Source organism: Ursus maritimus, unplaced genomic scaffold (genome assembly GCF_017311325.1).
Source record: "Ursus maritimus isolate PB19 unplaced genomic scaffold, ASM1731132v1 scaffold_11, whole genome shotgun sequence".
Taxonomy (NCBI): Eukaryota; Metazoa; Chordata; class Mammalia; order Carnivora; family Ursidae; genus Ursus; species Ursus maritimus.
The window spans coordinates 36,496,689-36,518,760 of record NW_024423453.1 but is presented as its reverse complement, the minus strand read 5'-3'; the positions used below and the strand labels follow the sequence as shown (position 1 = coordinate 36,518,760).

The 22,072-nt window shown below is 38.5% G+C and overlaps 1 protein-coding gene and 1 long non-coding RNA gene across 2 annotated transcripts in view; one reads left to right on the top strand and one right to left on the bottom strand.

The window, feature by feature from the left end:
- The window catches only part of EDNRA (endothelin receptor type A), a 52,158-nt gene extending 33,199 nt beyond the window's left edge, over window positions 1-18,959 (bottom strand). Inside the window, exon 1 of the mRNA XM_008685459.2 lies at window positions 18,473-18,959. Coding sequence (XP_008683681.1) covers window positions 18,473-18,892 — 420 coding nt within the window. The 5' untranslated portion in view covers window positions 18,893-18,959. The remainder of the gene's footprint in view (window positions 1-18,472) is intronic.
- On the top strand, window positions 59-12,866 carry LOC103658003. Its single transcript, XR_567010.2, has 3 exons — window positions 59-408; window positions 8,623-8,763; window positions 12,483-12,866. It is a non-coding gene; the product is annotated as an uncharacterized LOC103658003 (long non-coding RNA).
- Window positions 18,960-22,072: the final 3,113 nt, after the last annotated feature.

Genomic DNA, 22,072 nt, shown 5'->3' with positions numbered 1-22,072 from the left:
CCCTGCTTGTGCTCTCTCTCTTTTTATCTCTCTCTGACAAATAAATAAAACCAAAAAAAAAAAAAAAAAAAAAAAGAACAACCAAGTGGAAGAGCGGAAAGAAAAAGAGGAAAAATACTATTTGAAACCAGAGTTCCAAAGCCATGAAGCTTTCTTCCTTAGAAGAATGATGGTTCACCCAATATATGGGCTTATTATTCTCAACAGTCTCAGTTACCTGAGGGCTGGGAATGAAAAGGAATATCTCTTTCGAATAACTCTGTTTGCTGTAAGGATGCCAACTAGAAGCAGGGGACCTGAGACTTCTGCTTATTTTGCATGCAGAAAACCAAAGGATCATTGGGTGGAAAAGAATTAAACTTCTTTAAAACAGAAACATTACAAGGACTCAATAACAAAATTACACAGGTCAGTGCCAAAGACATGTGTCAATACTCTAAGATTTCATTCATAACAGGGAGAAGATTTATGTTGGAAAAAATGAACCCTGGCTTTTCCTGAATGGAGAAAAGATTTTACATATGTGTCATGACTGGCGGCTTACATTTTCTTGTAACAAAGTGCAAGCATAGTTAATTATAGAAAATAAGTGCTCTGACCTGGACACACAATAAGGCCCAAAACCTAATGAAAACTTTACTTGTTTCTTTTAATCAGCAGTCTCTATGGTAGTACATGCTGGTACTTATTTAAAAGAAACCAACAGGCAAAACCAAAGCAGAACAAAGCAAAACAAAGGAAACTGGTAGAGATCCCTACACATAGATTTAGGGAATAGCTACAAAAGACTTACCAAGAATTGGTGATAAGTAGGAAAAGGGAAAACCAATGGCTTAGTTAAAGGCATGCAGCTTATTTAACGATTTAATGTACAAAATCTTAAGAACTTGAGTTAGTTCTTCATTGTGAAAGTATGTCATGTGGTCACAGGAAATTAATTATCCCACGTAGTTAGAAACAATGACCCAACCAAGAAATGGTATGAAGCATGAAGAAATGGTACCGTATTTATCCAGGGGAGGGGATGGCAGGGAGAATACAATTGATGCTGAAGCCGACATGTTATAGTACCTAAGGGTGAGGTGATTTTGAATACTTAATAACAGAAAGTCATTTGACAATAAAACTTCAAGATTTCCAATAGCCAAGACATAAAGTGAAACAGAAAAACATACCTAAGATGTCCGAATTACCAGTCATGTAATGAAACTTCACAGAAGAATGACATGCATTTTTACAATTCACCATTAAATTTTTGGAAGCCTGGCTATCTTCTGGGGAAGTGCTATGTGTGGTACAGACAGTATTAAAGCCGCGAGAGTTACATTTAATGGGAATGGAGAGGAGTGGAACATCCTGAGGGGGAAGTTGGAAATCCTGACTTCCAGCTCCAGTCCTGTCAGAAATCCTTGGGCCTTGCTTCCCTCCTCTGCCAAATAATCTAGTTCAGGCCCAACATTTCTTATCTCTAAATTCTTTACCAGCTCATAAATTGTGTGATTTCTTTTTCACATCAGAACTCCAGTTTGTAACTGGCTTCTCTGAAGCTATTCAACTCCATTTATCCCTAATCTTACCTCAATCCTTCCCTTCATTTTGTATGATTAATTTTTTTTCCAATTTCTCTTTTATTTTTCCCATCTGTGACTCTTTTAGTCCTCTTTGCCCTTTTTTCTATCCAAAAAGATTAAAGATGTCAAAACCTGTGGGAATCCCATAGATTGAAGTGTTGAGACTATTTATTTACCTTGACTGAATCAGCAGTATTTTATTACTCTCCAGGAAAAAGCTAAAATATACAGTAAATTTGTCCAGTGAGTTATAAGCATCATATTTTTTTTAAAGATTTTATTTATTTATCCGACAGAGACAGCGAGAGAGGGAACACAAGCAAGGGGAGTGTGATAGGAGAAGCAGGCTTCCTGCTGAGCAGGGAGCCTGATGCGGGGCTTGATCCCAGGACCCTGGGATCATGACCTGAGCTGAAGGTAGATGCTTAACGGCTGAGCCACCCAGGCGCCCCATAAGCATCATATTTTAAATATAATGCTGACAACATATAAAATGCAGGAAAAAATAGTAGATAAGTAGCTATTTGAATCTTCCAGTCAAGGGTCTATTAGTGTAATTATGTAAAATTAAGGTGTTTAAAAAAGTTTTGAAAATGAATTTGATATAACTGTCTTATTTATGGTTATTCAGAGATGACATAACATTAAATTGTACTACTCAAGACCAATAGGTTACTACTTAGTTTTGCTTCTAATCTTGCTATTTGATATGTACTGCATCTCTAGTGTAAGCACTTTGTTTATTTTTAGTGCTACCTAGAACAGAAAACATACAAATTTATTAGTCTACAGTAACACCAAGGTTCCTCTTCTAGATCCTCGATTATTTGGAGATACTTGTGCTTGTCTAAGGAATATTAACTGCCATGAAAATCAGCCATCAGCCATTTAATCAAATGTTATTAAGACAAGTTTGGTAAACAACATTTATCTTAGATTTTAAAAATAGTTTCAGACTTGGACAGGTGCTTAGAGATCATCTAGATCAGTGGTTCTTTTAAGTGTTGTCTGTGACTCCTGAGGATCCCTGAGAACCTTTCATGGAGTCTGCAAGATCAAGATAACACTAGCAGATTACTGTCTTTTGCCCTGTTGGTACAAAAGCAATGGTGGGTAAAACCACTGATGCCTTAGCATGAACCAAGACAGTGGCACCAAACTGTTTTAATAGTCATTCTATTCTTCACCATCACACACAAGCAGAAAAAAAAATTGTTGCTGCAAGAGTAATGGTGAGGGGTTCATCAGAGTCACAGAATACAAAAGCAAAAGACAAATACCAGTTGCATTTCAATATAGCAGTAATGGAAAATCCAAAAATCCAAAAATGAAATTAAGAGACAACTTCCCTCAAAATAGTGTCAAATACTTAGGAATACATTTGACAAAAGAAGTGTATGATATGTACTGAGAGCTACAAAATACTGGAGAAATCAAAGATTTAAATACATGTTTATAGATTAGAAGACTTGATATTGTTAAGATGGCAGTTTTCTTCAAACTCACCTAAAGGGTCAATACAATTCCTATCTAAATTCAAGGAAATGAATAAGTTTATCTTAAAATTTATATATAAATGTAAAGAACCTAGGATAAGCAAAACAATTTTGAAAAAAGAAAGAACAAATTAGGACTTAAAATATCTGTTTAAAAATTCACTATAAACTACAGTAATCAGGACAGAATGGTATTGGTGTAACAATAGACACAGAACAGAAAAGAAGGTCCAGAAATAAACTCTTACATTGATCATCAAATGAGTTTTGACAAAGGTGCCAAGGCAATACAATGATAAGAGGGCAGTCTTTTCAAAAATGGTGTTGGAACAACTGGATATGCCTATGCAAAAAAAAAAAAAAAAAGAACTTAGATGTTTACCCCATATTCTACACAAAAATTAATTGTGTTCATACATCTAAATGTAAGAGCTAAAACTATAAAACTGTTAGAGAAAACACTGGAGAATTTTTTGTGAAATTGGTTTAGGCAAAGATTTCATAGATATGACACAGAAACATGATCCATAAAAGAACAATTTGATAAACTGTATTTAGTCAATATTAAAAATTTGTGTTCCTCAAAAGACACCATTAAGAAGATGAAAAGAAAAACTACAGAGTGGAAAAAATACTTGCAAATCATATATCTGATGAAGGACTTCCATCTAGAGTACATAAAAAACTCCCACAATTAAAAAATATAAAGACAAATAACAATTAAAAAGTATAAGAAATTTAAATAGACATTTCACCAAAGTAGATATACAAATAGCTAAGAACATGAAAATGTAAAATACTCAAAATCATGAGTCTATTGGGAAATAGAAATTAAAACCACAATGAAATACCATTATACAACATTAGAATGGCTATAATGAAAAAGACTGATAATGGTAAGTGTTAGTGAGCTTGTGGAAGAATTGGAACTGGCATACAATGTTGGTAGCACTGTAAACTGGTACTATCATTCTTTATATTAATATGATCCAGCAATATTATTCATATTCCTCCAATGTTACTCATTGGTTTGTATTTAGTTCTATGTAGTTTTAGGACATGTCAATATATGGAACAGGTCCTTCACCACAAGGATCCCTTATGATGTTCTTTTTTTTTTTTTTTTTTAAGGTTTTATTTATTTATTCAACAGAGATAGAGACAGCCAGCGAGAGAGGGAACACAAGTAGGGGGAGTGGGAGAGGAAGAAGCAGGCTCATAGCAGAGGAGCCTGATGTGGGGCTCGATCCCACAACGCTGGGATCACGCCCTGAGCCGAAGGCAAACACCTAACCGCTGTGCCACCCAGGCGCCCCTATGATGTTCTTTTATAATCACACTCCCTTTGCCGCCCCTTCCCCATTCCTAACTCCTGGTAACCACTGATCTGTCCTCAGTCTCTACAATTCTGTCATTTCAAGAATGTCATATAAATGGAATCATATAATATATAATCGTTAGAGTTTAGCTTTTTTCACTCAGCATGGTTCCCTTGTAGTTCATCCAAATTGTTGTATATCTCAATAGCTTGTTCCTTTTTAATCTTGAGTAGTACTGCATGAAATGGATGTAAAGGTAAATGTAATGGTCTTCTGGACCATTTCCACAAACTATAAAATGTTTATCGTTTCATGAGAGTTAAGAGTTACCGTAAACAAGTAAAGAATTTCAAAACCACACTAGAGGTGGACCCTGGTCTATCAGCTGAGAGATTGCTTTTATTATATCAACCTGAAAGCAGGACCGATTTGAATTAGTACCTCTTTAAGATTATAAACAGCTCAGTGTTCTGGTTCACACAATTGGAACTAAAGATGTTGACTTCTCACATTCTGAGAGTCTGTGCTGCCTCTCTCCCTCCCTCCTTCCACCTCTTCTTTTCCTAAATATATATGAACTGTTTTCTGTGTACCTAATGAATTACATAGTGTCTAAGAGTTGATCCCCAAGGATGAATCCATCACCCAACTCTGTCTTCTTTCCTCCAACCCCTGTAGCACCTTCTTCTTTCCCCAACAACTGAGAAAGGACTGATACACACAGAGAATATCTGGTGCCACAAAATTACGTGTATGCGTGCGCGTGCACGCACACACACACACACACACACACACACACACAGTGTATAAAAAAGGAACACAGAGTATTTCTGATCCTTTCCCTACTTTCCCCTTTGTGACATGGCCCTTTGGTCCATTATCAAAGAAAAATTCCTTGGGGGCGCCTGGGTGGCACAGCGGTTAAGCGTCTGCCTTCGGCTCAGGGCGTGATCCCGGCGTTATGGGATCGAGCCCCACATCAGGCTCCTCCACTATGAGCCTGCTTCTTCCTCTCCCACTCCCCCTGCTTGTGTTCCCTCTCTCGCTGGCTGTCTCTATCTCTGTCAAATAAATAAAATAAAATCTTTAAAAAAAAAAGAAAAAAAAAGAAAAATTCCTTGAATTTTATAGCACAAAGATTAAAAAAAAGTCACTTATTTTAAATTGTGACCATGTAATTTAATTGGCTTATCAAAGAAATATAAAGTATAGTGATTTTCTGATAAAATAATTTCAAATATGTAAAGGTTTTGTCTTTAAGATCTTTAGTGAGTACCTTTTTTTGGTGTGAAATTTCTCTTTAGTAGATGGAAAAGTCTTCTTTACTTCTTTTTTTCTTAACTGAAACATGAATGGCTGCCCAAAGATCTGGTCACCTGGTTTAGTGCTGCTCTTAATTGTTTGAAAGACAATATAATAAACATCTCTAAGTTCATGACAAAGAATTTAGAACTTCTTCAGTTTTGACCACAGATGCATGATTTGCCCAACAGGCTTCATGGATATCTGGTCACTAAGACCCTCAATGAGGCCAAAGTTCTGATGTGTGATAACTAAATGGGGAAGACAAAGAGACAATAACAGCCCTTAGCTGTTCTTCTAATTGATGTTAGTAGTCACCTCAGGAACACGCCTACTATGTGTTATTATGCCTAATGGGACTCCATGAGACGGGGGGGGGGGGGGGCCTTCGTTATTTTTTTCATATAAAAATAATTTCTTGAAAGATCAAGGGATTTATTCAAGATCAGTCACAAACCATTTAAAAAAAACATATTTTGATTTCTTGGGATGCCCATTTACTTTTTTGCGGCACTGAAGGCCTAAGCCACTCAAAATATCAAAGGTTAGGAAAATGCAGTAATATTTTTGAAGATCAGGTCTTGAGTTTGACCTGCTAGGGAACAAAATGAAGGAGAATGAGAGGCAAGGATGAAAAGCAGGGAGCAGGGTAGTTGGTGAGATGCCACAGGGGTTGAATAGGTTTGGTTTTTTTTTTTTTTTTTAATGGCCAGATAGCAAGTATTTTAGCCTTTGCAGATCATATGGTATCTGTCAAAACTATTTATGTAAGTAATTGGGTATGGCTGCGTTCCAATAAAAATTCATTTACAAAAATAGGCATTGGGTGGGGTTTGGCCTGCTGGCTGTAGTTTGCCCACTTCTGGGTCAGAGACTCAGGAGAAAGCAGAAGTGGTGAGCACTCAGGGCTTGCAGATGACGTACTGGAATCTCCCTTTTAGTGTCTACTACCTTCCAGGTTCACTTCCCCTCCTTAATGGGAGCTGGAGGCAGCTTTAAGGTCACTCCATAAAACCAATGAAAATATTACTGTGAAGCTAACTATTTCCTTGGAACAAAAAGCAGGAAAAGGTTCAACACATCACCTGAGTTCAAATGCACTTTCACAAGATTACAAAACCCAGGGCTCTCACATTTCACTCACTTCTGAACACCTTTGGGGAGTATGTATTAACTGCATTGTAAGACCATTGTTAAGTTCCATTTGAAATCGAATTGGTGTTTTGGTGAATACAATTACTTTTTCGGGATGTCGCAATGCAAATTTTGTGGATGACGTTAAGAGGGATTTTATTCTGTCTTCGTAAATTACAATTTGCTAAATTTCTATAGCAACCCTCCCTTAACCAAAGAAGTAACCAGATTACAACTAAACCTCCAAGTTGTACCTAGCAACTGGCACACCCAAGATATGTCATGTAACAAAATTAACCTCAGAGAGATTGTGTGGAAAATTTCATCAACTCAACTTAAACTCTCGTAACATTTACTGTTTGCAATCATGGTTTTTAAATGTGTGTTTCATGGTATGTTTTCACGTTTTAAAATAAATAACCATTTATTATAGCCGTAATGGAAAATGCTGATGCCTAATTTTATTTCTGTTACTCTTGAAATTAATTTGACTAGTTTTGTTTTAGCTGCATATATTACTTTGGGAGAAGGAGAAATGACAGTGTTTCTGTTTTTTAAAGAAAATGTTAATAGGTGTTTCACATTCAAAATGTTTTTCATGTGTATGTGTTTGGTGGTCTCAAAAACTTCAACAAAACACCAAAGTATAAAATTACAGTGGCATTTGCACTAACTTGATTGTATGCATTTATATTCTCAAACAGAATGTGTGCCACTCAAAGTCATGGCTATCCTAGATTTGTGTTTTCTATAGACATTTAGCAAATGTGTGAGTTGATTTGGGGATTATCCATTATGGAGGCAGTTAACAGATTTGCTTGAAGGCAAAAAAGTATTACAATGAACAAAATTCACACATATACCACACAGGTCTTTAGAGCATCTAGAATTAGAAAAAAAAAATCTCCGTTTAGGAAATCCTGCCTAATTTCTAATACCATAACATGCCCTGGTAAGTTCTCAAAATTACTGATCAAAATTTATATTAAAGATTTATAATCAAGATATATATTTAATATATAGGTATATGTTGATATGTAAGTATTACCTATATATTTTGATATATACGTATGTAGGTCATGTGTGTGTGTGTATATTTCAGCATATGTATGCATACAAAGATGCATATGAGAACGTACATAGATGCACATTCTTATTAGCTCAAAATCAGAAACTATTTAAATGCCTACATATAATAGAGTGGATAAATGTGACATATTCAGACAAGGAAGTACTATGCAGTAATGAAAATGAATCAGCTACGACACAACAATGTGGGTTACTCTCACCAACATAATGTTGAGCAAAAGAAGCCATACAGAGAAGAATATATATCATATGGTTCCATTTATATAAAATACAAAAACAGGCAAATTCATGCCATTAGAAGTTGGGAAAGTGGTTGCCTTGGGAATTAGGGTGGTTAGTGACTGAGGGACTTCTGGGGGCAGGTAATGTTGTTTCTTGATCCTGGTTACACAGATATGTTCATTTTGTAAAAATTCATGGAGTGGACACATACATTTTTCTGGATGTATATTATATTTCAATAAAAATTTAAAAAAGTTTACACAGTATTATGGCTCTTAAATTATGTAACATTTCCCTAATTTTCCTAGGTTTTAGCTTCTATAAGAAAATCAGATTTGGGGAAACAGTGGAAATAGGCCAAGAAACAGTGTTTATGACATAAATGACATTATTTTAAAGGAGAAATTTTGGAGTGTCTTAGACATTTTTATTTTATGGAACTAAGTTAAAGGTTCACAGCAGAGATTTGTTTTTTCTTTCTTGGTACAGACATTCTGCAGAATTGCTTCACCAGACAGAAAACTCATGTGGGATGGGGCGTAGTATAGCGCTCAGGACTTGGCAGAGCTGTGAGCCCACTACCTTTCACGCTTTGACAGTCAACGACTGTGGACACGTTTAACATGTTCAGTAAGTATTTGCTTTACTTGTTGCTTTTATAATTAGGGCTATTAAAGTTCCTTACTTAGGTATTTATGTATGTATGTATTTTTGAGAGAGAGAGAGAGAAAGAGAGAGTGCAGCGGGGAGGGGCAGAGGCAGAGGGAGAGAGAATCTTAAGCAGGTTCCACGTCCAGTGTGGAGCCTAATGTAGGACTCTATCTAACGACCCCGAGATCATGACCTGAGCTAAAATGAAGAGTTGGACGCTTAACTGACTGAGCCACCCAGGCACCCCTAGTTTTAGAGTCCATGGAATCACTTCACAAAACACGTGGTTCTTATGTCAATTTTTTAAATTGAGGATTTCTGACTTCCTTTTAAACATCAGTTGAGACCTATTCCCAAACATCATCCATTGTGTTTCACATTCCCCTTTTAATTCTTGTGCATCTGCAAAACCTAGGAAGGAAAGTCTAGGAATGCAGCATTGAGTTTCATCAGTAAAATCTGATGTTTCCAGCCCAAATAAAACTATGGGCTAGCCACAGACACTCATTTTCTGTCTCACGTTCACAGAAAAATTGCCCAGCCTTCCCATCAAGAACTGGGTGAGACACCTATTTGGCAAAATGTGTCCCTCTGAGCAGATAAGCAGATGCATGTTTCTAGACCAGCAGCTCATCAATGACTCAAACTTTCTTTTCAGTTTATTATTTTGCTTGCTGCCTCCTTTCTGTCAGTTGACCTCCCCAACATGACAGTGAGTATGGAATACAAAAATCTGTTTAGCAGACGTGCCAGTGCAATCAGCAAGATTTACAACATAGCTGCTATTCTGGAAAGCCTCTCTGTATCACACACATTTTCCTTTATGATGTGTTACTTCTGTCTTAAATAAGCAACTAAAGAAGCTGTTGGGTTCAATGGAGGAGAGAAAAGGGTCTGACTTCATTTTTGAAGACAGTCTTTGAAATTATATTTCTGTACAAAGGATGGCATGTGGAGGACTATGAAGTTTGCCTTATGAGGTATGTGGGAGAGAAGCAGTGTGGCTGCTCAGAGACAGCATGGTCTCTGAGATGACACTGGATCCAAATCCAGCTCTGCCACTTGCTGGCTGTGTAACCCTGAGAAAATTCCTTAAGCGCCGCATCTCAGTTTCTACATTTTCGGGCCACAGTAGTGCATCGTAGCTTGTTGTGAGGATCAAATGAGTGAGCCTGGCACAAAGCAAACACAGGTTGAGCCACAGGTAACAGTATTCTCTTGTTGTACATTGGTATACGTAACGTATTTTAAGATTGTATATTTTACCTTCATTGATTCAGGAAGTGCTTCTCAACCCACTAGCGAGAATGTTCTTGTTAAGATATAAACCAAATCATGTCACTCATCTGCTCTTAGGCTTCTAAAAGCTTTCCATCTTGGGGTGCCTGGGTGGCTCAGTTGGTTAAGCGTCTGCCTTCAGCTCAGGTCATGATCCCAGGGTACTGGGATCGAGCCCCACATTGGGCTCTTGCTCGGTGGGGAGTCTGCTTCCCCCTGCCCTGCTGTCCCTCCCCCTGCTCATACTCTCTCTCTCTGTCTCTCTCAAATGAATAAATAAAATCTTTAAAAAAAAAAAATAAAAGCTTTCCGGGGCGCCTGGGTGGCACAGCGGTAAAGCGTCTGCCTTCGGCTCAGGGCGTGATCCCGGCGTTATGGGATCGAGCCCCACATCAGGCTCTTCTGCTATGAGCCTGCTTCTTCCTTTCCCACTCCCCCTGCTTATGTTCCCTCTGTTGCTGGCTGTCTCTATCTCTGTCGAATAAATAAATAAAATATTTTAAAAATAAATAAATAAATAAAAGCTTTCCATCTCACTCAGAGGAAAAGTCTAAGGGCTTTATAAAGATGTACAGGTGGGGTGACTATGTTTCCTGGTATTTTTAGGACAATCTGGGTTTATGCCTATTGTCCAGATGTAATTGTTATTTTTTTTTTTAAAGATTTTATTTATTTATTCAACAGAGATAGAGACAGCCAGCGAGAGAGGGAACACAAGCAGGGGGAGTGGGAGAGGAAGAAGCAGGCTCATAGCGGAGGAGCCTGATGTGGGGCTCGATCCCATAACGCTGGGATCACGCCCTGAGCCAAAGGCAGACGCTTAACCGCTGTGCCACCCAGGCGCCCCTCCAGATGTAATTATTGACGGTGTCTCCTTTCACTCTCAAACTATCCTGGTTTGGATGCTAAAATATATGGTTACCCTATTATTAGGCAGGCCCTATGTTATCTGCTTCCCCCCATCACATACTTTACCTGCCTATCCCTGTGACCTCATGTTACTACTCTCTCCCTTCCACTCACTACTATGGCCTCCTTGCTGGTCCTTTAACCCTCCAGGCACATTCCTGCCTCCAGGCCTTTGCACTCGCCCTTTCCTCTGGCGGGAATGCTCTTACCGTAGACAGTGGCATGGTTTGCTCCTTTTATGTTTTAAGTTTTTATTCAACTGTCACCTTGTATTGAGGCATTCTTTGGCCACCCACTCTAAAATTAATATCTTCTTCCCCTTCTTTCTATTCCTCTTTCCCATTTTACTTTTCTCCTTAGCAGTTATCTCATATGCTATATATTTACGTATTTCACTTGCTTGTTGGTCTTGTTCTTCGGCTAGGATGTAAGCTCCATGAGGGCAAGGATGAGTGTTTTTCTTCATTGCTATTTCCCCAATGACTGGTATATAGTAGGAGCTCAATAAATATCTATTGAATGAATAAAGGAAGAACATTTAGAGAAGAAAGATCTGATATCATTGAGTAACCAAAGGGTCAATCCATTGCCATCCCCATTATCTTCTAGTATAAAATTTGATCTAAAATGATAGGGATCCTATGTTTAGGATTAGCATTATGAGAAGCACGATTTGACTGGATTCCATTACTGATGCTCTTTTCTAAGTAAGTTGTTTTAAAAGTTGAGATGGCAAACTGTCTATGAAACTCATAGAGATGCTTATACTCTAAAAGTAACTTCTATGTGCCCATCTAAAAATAGTATTAAATCTTCCTGAGGGCACACTTAATCTTTGCGTCCTGAGTCCAGAAACACTGGACTTCAAATGTTCCAAAATTTAAGTAAACATTTCAGAGCACATGGTTTTGTAAAATTTTTGATGTTCAAGTTTAAAAATAAGGCTACCAAAAGTTAATACTGAATGATACTTACATTTAGTCCTCTTATTGAATTCAATTGCAACCATTAACTTTGTAATGTAGGAAAGTTATTCCAAGAAAAACTAGACCTAGTTAAAAATAAAATTGTAGCTATAGAAAGCAGTTATTCTAACTCCCAGGAGAGTATGGCAGCTCCAGAAAGCAGTTGTAGAATTTCTGGCAGTATATCAAATTTATTTTGACAGAATTTCTTAGAACAGTCCTTATTTAATCACTCTAGTCTTAGAATCAACTTCAGAGACAGTAAAGTTGATTCCCCATCCTCTTTCATTTTAGTGCGCATACTCTACCAACTGCATAAACTTGTGTGATAATAAAGAAATAACACTCATATCCTAGCAACTCATGAGATGAAGACACCATAGAAATATTTTGGGATGAAACAGCCTGAACATCTGCTTTTATTGATCCGAGTATTTGAAGGAGCGCAACATTTACATACACACTCTCACACACACTCACACACGCACAGCGTATCTTGTGAAAATTGTTTTCTCAAAAGTCAAGTTTTATGCATCTCTATTTTAGACCACAGCAGCCTCTTCTAGGAGCTGAAGTGTTTGGTGGAGGAATATCATCAGCCATGATGCCTTTTACATCTCAACACCTTCCTAATAAGAACAGGACTGAAACCATCTCTCCCTCCTCAGCCATGGGAACAATCTCGCGGTTATGGACGGGTTCCATCCCCCATCCCCCATCCCCCTGAAGTAGGAATAACTGTGCTGTGAGCCAAATGCTGAGGGTTAGCGGAGTAACCCCACATGAGAATAATTACTTAACATGACCATGAGAGAAAGCAATGAGGTTCCCAGACACAGGAAACGAAAAGTCAGAATGGGAGGTAGAGTTGGAGAGGGCTCTGAAGCCTTTCCAGACAGCAACTTCCTTGTAACAAACAGCAAATTGGGTAATAAATTTATCACTCTGTCATTTTAAGTGTACAGATATTCTGAAATCAGCTAGTTAGCATAATGAACTTTTGCAATGCGCATGTGTCTTAGCAATGCCAGAAACTCGACCTATTTCCTGTTCTCTGAAGAGCAAATACAATCTTGAATAACATGAATGTTCTTTTGATATTCCAAATCACTTGTAGGTTTAATATTTCAATCCCAATCCCAATACCAAGTGTGCTCAAAGAGTGCATATTGCACAGAAACCTTGAAAAAACTCTTCAATTGACTGTACATACCAGAGAGAGGAAGGTAAACGACACAATGCCCAGACAAAGGCAAAGGGGGAAAATGATCCTGTTATGTCCTGCTCTGCTTTGCATACATATCTCACGGACTTATGGACCCTGAGACATTCCTGGTTTGCAGGAAAAGAGGAGAAATTCAAAAAGTCAAAAGCACTTCAGCTCTTAGATCTGGAATTGTGTGGGAGGAAAAACATCCTTAGAGAAGCAAATACAGTACATTTTCTTATTTTACTCATCCATCAAATATTTTTTAAGTTGTGTACCATGCTGGATGCAGGAGATACACTGATAAATGAGCAGGATGGCAGCTTGCCTCAAGGAACCTGCAGTCTGGTGGGGCAGAGAGGCAGATGAACTGGCAAATACAATCATCGAGTATATGTTAAATGCTATTTTAGAGTTAATAGAGGGCATCACAGGAGCCCATGAGAAAGCAATAACCCAATTTGGGACATAAATACTTGCCAGACAAAGAGATAAATGTTTAAGCTGAGATCTGAAGAATCAGGTAGAATAAACTGGAGGAGGCATGAGGGAAAACTATGGCAGGTAGAAAGAGCATTGGGTATTCTCAGACAGGCCAGGTTAGCTGCAGTCAATGGAGGTAGAGGAAAGTAGCGTGCAGAGGAGTCACCAGGAGGGAAGGCAGGGTCAGAACTACCCCACAGGAAACATTTAGCTGGGACGCAATGCACCAACCTGGGGCAGAGATCTTGGTCAAGGGACGCACTTTTTTTTCGCGAAATTCGGGGAATACTAATTTTGTGATTATAGCACTATTACTGGAGTACATGAGAAAGATCTGTTTCTATTTGCTTGATGAAGAGTGAAAGGGAAACACCACCATTATCACATATGCAATAATGTGGTGGGTAATTTGATCAACTTGGGGAAATAGGATGTGCAGACACAGGTAATAACTTGTGTCTTGTACATAAATGGAGAGGCCCTCCGACAAGCTGGGTGATCATCACCACCATCACCACCAATATTTTACCTTGAAGATCTCCAAGAAAGTGGATGAGAAGTGAATTTTAACAGTAAAGACCCTCATCAACTCAAATCATACTGATAAGCACTTACTGAACAACTATTATGTTTGAGACCCACAATCTATAAGTTGTGGCAATTTAACTTTGAGGCAGAAGTTGCCCTGGTGATTTGATGTGTCAGGAAACAACTTGTGTATGGCTGTCCCAACAACGGGATGGATTCCAGTTGCACAAGATGTCAAAGGCTGTGTGAATACGGAGATAACTGGCTCCAAGCGAACGTCTTTGATTTCCACATTGCTCAGATCCTCTGCCAGAGCAACATATTGAGTCTCAGTTTTCCATTGCAAAATATTCTTGATAATTTCAAACAGAAATTGTATTTGTTTATTTTTCATTGTTGTCCTCAATTAGAGGTGGATGTTCAGAGTGGACCAAATTAGTAACCGACAATCGGTTATGGGATTCTGTCACTGGGTCGGTAGCCTGTTCTCACAAATCCGCTTTTACCCCCCATGCTGAATGGAGACATTATTCGCCTCCAGTATGATCCACGACAGCACTGGTTTCAACTCCCAGCGACGCATGTTAGCGAATTCTACGCTACGCCATTGGACTCAACTTCTTTCCTCTTCCCTTGGCCACCATTCTAATCCCCTCCAATCTACTTCTGTCATGCACTATTTCCCACATTCCTGTTTCTACCGAATAGGCTGAGGTACGGTGGTTTACGGGCATGTCTGTGGGCACGTATGGGTGAGCTGTTATCCTGCAGGAACGTGATGCCCAACTTTGGCTTATGCATGCACACATCATTTGTAGGGTTTCTCCTCTATTCAAAATTATAACCCACCCCCCTATAGACAATACTCCAGGGCATTAACATCATCTCATGGAATCATTAAGGAGTACAATTATTAGATTCTGTACTTCCAACCGATATTGGCATTTAGTAGTTGGGAGGTTATTTGTGACCCTAAACCTGGATAAAATGTTTCACTTGTTTTGCCATTGTAATGAATGTAAACAATTTATATAACAGATTAATTTACTGGCTAAATTTGTGCATTTCTTGAAAATTCACTTATCAGATAATGTAATTTCTTGACAATTCAAATCCATCATCAGTTTAGGTGACAAGTGTGGATATTTGAAAGGGTCTGTAACTCCTTTCCCTTCCTCTTTCCTGCTTTTGTCAGTCTTCTCTTGTGATTATTGATATTCTGCTTTTTGCATAATTAAAAATTAGAGTAATCCTTTGATAAACTTAGTAATAACTTTTCTTTGACATTGCCATTTGCAAGGCCCTTGTATGATCAAAAACCAAGAAGGAAACTGGCCTTTATATGCTTCCTTTGCGTCCTTCTGCTTTATATTTTATTGTCTCAGACTGTCTGATTTTATCGCCCCGTAGCATGTCTATGTGTGTGAGTACAAGCCAGGGCCGTTGGAGTCTCTCTCCACTTTTTGGCTTATTTCTTCTCCCTGCAACATATATAACTCCAGACTCATTTTTTCAATTTAGCATCTGTAAATGCTTCAACAGCAATCATACAGTGACTAGATCTAGCCTCTCTGAGAAAGTCATTTACTTAGGGGTGGTGATGGCATTTTGACCAGAGCTGTGTAAATGCATGCAGGGAGCTGGTAAGAAGCAGGTGAAATATGGTCAAAGGAGGGAGGATCTTGACTACTAAACATGGGAGCCCCTGGGTGTTTTTTTATTAAAGCAACGCTCAGTAGGTAGAAGTGAAGATCAGTAGAGACTGGAGGAAAGAACTTCTGAAGATAGAGATCACTAGGAAACTTCTGGAAATCAGGTGTAGAATGAACTGCTCCCTCTTCCGTGCTCACAGACCATCAAGAGCCACTCAGTACTAAACAAAATGGTAAAGTGAGATGGACAGCTGCTACTTGGCCCTGCAACTCAGGGCAGCTTGCCAAGGTCAGAGGAGTCCACAGGTCAGATATGTGAGACACCAAAGCATTGGACTCCTACAGCAGGAGGCAGCTGCAGACAAAAGGCAAGAGGGCCCAGAGCTCACATTGCTTGGAAGGATTTCTCTTGACTCTCCTGGGCAGAAATCGGGGAAACTGCACATCTTATGGTCTCCTAGCCTAGAGAAGAGGGCTGACAGAATAGAGCAGAAATAACCTCTAAATATTGTGAGGCTTCTTAGCTTACTCAAATGTTTTCTTCTTTTCCTCTGGAAGGAGATTAAAATAACTCAAGTGTATATATATTTTTTTAACCCAAAAGGTTTACTTTCTAAAATGAATGTTGGTTAAATGACTCATTACATGAGTTTTAGAAAAAACAGAAGTTACACAAATGTACTCCTGTGATATAAAAACATGTCAAACTGTCCACATTATTTAGAACTACAATAAGGTATATAAAGTCTTGGATTCCCAAGAGGGAAGAATCATATGGTAAATGAGGACATGTAAATTATTATCCATTGTTAAATGAATGTAAAACAAAGTTTTATTTGAATTTTCACCAACTGGAGATATCCCAGATGATCTGACTTCAAATGCTGCTATGGAATAGAAATGATGTTTAGTCTGGTGATTGGCAGGTAGCACCTCAAAGAGATAAGCAAGTCTCCTTCCCAGCAGTTGCAGATACGGATTTTCCAAAAAGCTTCTTTGCAAATGGTCAAATGGGAATAATTAACTCAGAAATAATTATTCTCCTGAGCCCTGATGGATTGGTTAACTAGAGTGTAAGTATGAATAATCAATGTTTAATACTCTATAATGTGACTACTGGAGTAAAATTTTGAATAAGAGTCATATAAACATTTTAAACCTATTATTAAAGAAAGATGTCATGGGAAAGTCAAGTGTTTACACATAATATTTCATAAAGAGAAAATTAATAACCTTTAAAAAAATTAAAGTTCCACAGCATGTGCTAAACATTTTAAGTTAACTGCACATTTTAAGTTTTGCATTGTAGTTCTAAAATCCCATTTTAAGTTCAAATAGAAAACATATGTTTTCATGCTATTCTGTGAAAAGAGATGGTGTATTTTTTAAAATCATTTGTTGTCTAATTTCCCCAATTTTGCGAACAGTATATTGGAGTAATTCTGAAATGGTTCTTATTTGTAACATTCAATATGGTAATCACTGTTTTCAGCTTTATTGTTAGCACTTCATTGTACCGCGGCTTTTCCTGGTAGGCGAGGATAATTTTGCCACCATTTAAGTGTATCTATTGGAAGCCGAGAGATTTACTTAAACTTTATCATGTCTACAAACAAAAACTTGTCATTTAAAGTCATATTGCAGAATATTACTGCTCAGAATAGCTTTGTTTTTATGGATAATTTCATAGGAGAAAAAAATAAAGGCTGAGGGAAGCACTTCTTCTGGGCTTAGAATAAAGACATTCCATAACATCCGGCACAGACCACGTGATTTCACTTGAATTTTAGGTCATTTGGATTCTTGCAGCAATTTCCCCTCACAACCACTAGACCAAGTATGAAATATCTAATTCTTTTTGGCTTTAGTTTGTTTCGATACTAACCCGTCCCTGAAGTGAGGTGATAGAGTGACAGTGGGTTAGTTAGTTATCTTCCTCTGGGTTGAGGCACCAATTTTGTCTTATTTGTCTTGGGATCCTTATTCCTCGCTCAGGGGTGGGCACACAGTGGGTCCTCCATAAATGAAACTCCATAGACCAAAGAAATGAAGGAGGCGACAGTAAACTGGTGCCTATTTTAACCAGCTTTAGTGACACTGTTTGACAAGTTTAGCATTGGCCCGGGATCCTGTGGACCCCACTGTCTCTACGTCACCCAGATCAGTGAGGGAAGCCATGTCCCTCCATCATCAATCCAGACAGTCAAAATAAAATAGGTACTTTTCATTTCAAGACGTACTGTGGGTACATGGCTGCTGAAAGGCAGCACCTTGAAAAGGCAACGGAAACCGAGGAGATACTAATTTTAAGTACTCTTTGGGGTCAACAGATCTCACCCTGCAAACTGAATCTCAGAAAAATCCAGTTGCTTCCCAACATGGCCCATCCACTCAGCAAGCTCAGGGCTGGCATGAGAATCTGCTTCGTTAAAGACCATGACTTTGAATAGTCATCCCAGAAATACAATTTTGTTAACAATGAAGTTAGCAAGTAAGTGTAACATTTAACAAATAATAAAATTTTTAAATGCCACCGAGTTTGAAGGCTGCAGAAATCACTTTTAGTAAAAACACGGACTAAAATTCCAAAGGTCGGCAGCAACTCTCTTACTCTGGAATCAGAGCACATGTTCAAACCTGCAAATACATTTGTGGTTACTTCCTACCTTAAACACATTGATGGGGAGATCAATGACCACATAGATAAGGTCTCCAAGGGCAAGGCTGGCTATCAGCGCGTTGGGGCCATTCCTCATACACTTGTTCTGGTAAATGATCCTGAGCAGAGTTGCATTCCCCACCATTCCCACGATGAAAATAGTACAAGATATCACAGTGTTAATGTATTTGAAAGCTGAAGTAATCTTAGTCTGCTGTGGGCAATAGTTGTGCATTGAGCCATTGCTAGGTAGGGCCAAATTAGTGGGCTGATGAGTGGTAACTGGGAAGTTGAGTTCTGTCCCATGAAAAATGGTGAAGTCATCCACCGGAGTGCTCAGGTTTGTGTTGTAGCTCTCAGGATGATCACTGATTACAAATCCCACCAGCGCTACCCAAAAGGCCACCTTGAGGCAAAAGGTTTCCATCGTGATGCAAATTTGAGGAAATGTCTCTTATCGCGTTGCCTTTAGACCCTTGCTTTTTTTTTTTTTTTTCCTCACCTGGAAAAGAAAGGAGGAAAAATAAATTTGGTTACAAAATTCAGCTGCCAATGAAATTGTAGTCAATGATTATTTACTACTTCAAGTAAAAAGTAGTATATATTTGGTAATTAGATAAGATAATCTGTGTCAGGTTATCCCATGGCAGGAAAAAAAAAGGAGACCAAAGCTCCATTATGGCAAATTCTCTATCTCTGTGTCTGTCTCTCTCTATGCCTCTCTGCCTCCTCTTTCCCTCTCTCATCTCCGTCCATAGCGATCCTTATATCTGAATTATAGTATGGATGAGGATATGCCGGTTTTTCCTTTAGTAGATAAAAAGTTACTTTTTTCTATTATACCTAGGCTGATAAGAACCTAAATTACAAAAATCTTCAAGAGTTGAGATACAAAATTTTATTTGTTAGTGGAAGAGAAAAGGCATTATTTGCCAAGTAGGAGTTACATGGTATTAATTCTAAAAATCACCCAATTCTGTAATTCAATATTCCAAAATGTGTTGTTTTGCACATGGTAAATAATGAATGCGGGAATAAAATGTAGCACAGGTAGCTATTTAAAGTGTTATAAAACGCTCTTTTAAAATCAGAACTCTGGTGAACACCATCGATACATTTAACAATCTTCTTTTCAATTAAAAATTATATAATGGATAAAGACAAAATATTTATTTTATTGAAAATCTTGATGATTAATGGGTACAATCCACCTCTCTGACAGGAACTCTGGTTCTTTTCCATTCCTCAGAAATTATTATCACAATATTGGCCAATGAGTGAAACTGGGAGTAATGGCTTTCTCAGGCCAGGCACAGTATTTGGCTTTTCAAGGGACATCTCTCCCAAACTCTTTAAACATCCTATACAGCTACATTTCTAACGCCCACGGCACTGAGCGCTTCACATGCATGGTACCATCTAATGCGGACCCTGCTCCTGCGAAGCCAATACATAGTTCCATCACAAACCCAGGGAACCAGGGGCTCGGTAAGGGCAAGTAGCCTGCCAAGTCCACAGGTGGTAGTGGAAGCGTTGATGGTAAGGCAGGTTAGTCTGACTCCGAGCCTGAGCTCTTAACCACTAGACCACACTATCTCTCATTCTTTTGCCTTCTTAGCGCTAAAATGTTTCAATGGAGTCTCCAGAGTTTTGATGAAGCAATAGACTCGGGAGGGGGATGACATGTTTTCAAAAGATCTTTTGTCGTTTCTGCTTAAGTGACTTGCAGGGAACAAGTGGTCCTTCTTGCTCAGAAAGTCTAGGTTTCTACTTTAATCCTTAAAGGAAGGATGTTGGGGAAAATGAGGGGGTTGGTGGTAACACAGTAATCAAAGGTAAATAAAAAAATGGCTCATCCCATTTAAATTTTTTGTAAATTTTCTTCTCTGTAAGTTTTTAATGATTCTTTAAATGAAGATCCATTAGCTCATTAATGCAGAGGCATGTGTCTATGATTTATATGCCCAGGTCATAATTTAATTTTTTAAAAATTGTGTCCTTCTGCTTGGTCTGTTTACAGTTGGTATTAACCACTTTTAGGAATTTTGATAGTTATCTTGGGAAATCAATAGAGCTTAGGTTTAGACAATATATAGATGAAATAAGATTTATTCAGGTTGTACAGAAGGTCTTAAGTAAGTACAAGGTGCAAATACCATATACTTTTGCCTTCCCCTTAGATTTTTTTCCTCCAGGAACCTGAAACACTAATGACCTCATATGTATATTAATAATTTATGCATCTGACTTGAGCTTCACAACTCTAGGTAGGCAGGGGCAATATTCCCATTTTAATTGCGGAAGTGAGTCTTGAAGAAGTTAAGGCTGCATGGCCAAGAAGAGGCAGGACAGGTATGATGCCTCACTTTGCTTTGCTTAATTATAAGTAGTTTGCCATTGTTTCCTGCTTTTTACGGTTTGGAGTGAATATTTGACCAAATGTTGACAGACCTACAAAATGCCACTACTTGCATTCCACAGTGGAGACCAGGCCTCTAAGAACAAAGCAGATTGTCATTCTCCTCTTTAGATCATAGATATGGAAGAAAGAAATCCTGCAATACCTTGTGCTATTTGATGGCTAAAGCCTCCCACTTTCCCAATTGGAATGGACCCTTCAGTAATGTTTCCTTAAAAATAAGAGAGAGAAGGCCTTTCCTGGAAATGGAGTGCCTCTTTGCCCAGTAGAGTCCAGTAGGAGGATATTTAGTAAACTGACCTGGCTATCAGGGGTGATTATGACACTCAGGAAAGGTACCACTACTGAGTCTGAACATTAGCATGCTGCTTTGCTTGGTCAGCTGATAATGCGGGAGGTAAGGAGGCTAAGGCTGTGGGTTCTTAACAAGGTGTGAGCTAGCTACCACCAAAACCACTTTCCTCCTCCAACAATGATACCACCACATCATTTCTGATGACGTCTCCATCAGCTCTCTGCATGTATTAAGCTGCAGAGCTAACGGATATTTGGCAAAGGTATGTGCGCATCATATCATCATTGGGTGAAAAATATAAAACCAAACAAAAAAAGCCTCTCAAATGCATGTTCCTCCAAGGATGAATCTGTAGCCCTTTTCCATGGATCTAAGTCATGCTGTGCTTGGAACTCTCAGTCATAATCAGACCTAGCTCTCTAGTGAAGCATCTCAGGTTCAGCCCAAAGTTTATAGATACGACATTCTTCATATTTGGGGGCTAAGAATTTGGTGGAGTTCAAAAGCTATTACTAAGGAAGAAGACTGAATCATTAGCCTTACACTATAAGCATTTAACATCTTGGATTCTCAGGATTAAAGTTCACCTATATAATTAGTAATTTGGAAATTCCAACCTTACTGAAATGGCATAAAGTTAAAGCAGGTAATTTACTGAAATGACTGCCAAGGTGTTTCTCACTTAGTTAACACTAAACACAGAAGTGAGTACGAGGTGCGTGTGTGTGGGGGGGGGGGGTGGAAGCCATGAACAGCTGCAGGAGGAGAGGGGAGAGAAACAAAAAAAAACCTAAACAAATAAACTAGAAACTTTTACTAGTTTTCCGTGGGTTTTGCTGTCTGGGTAATAAATTAGCAACTGCTCTTACTGACGACGCCTGATTTTAATATGC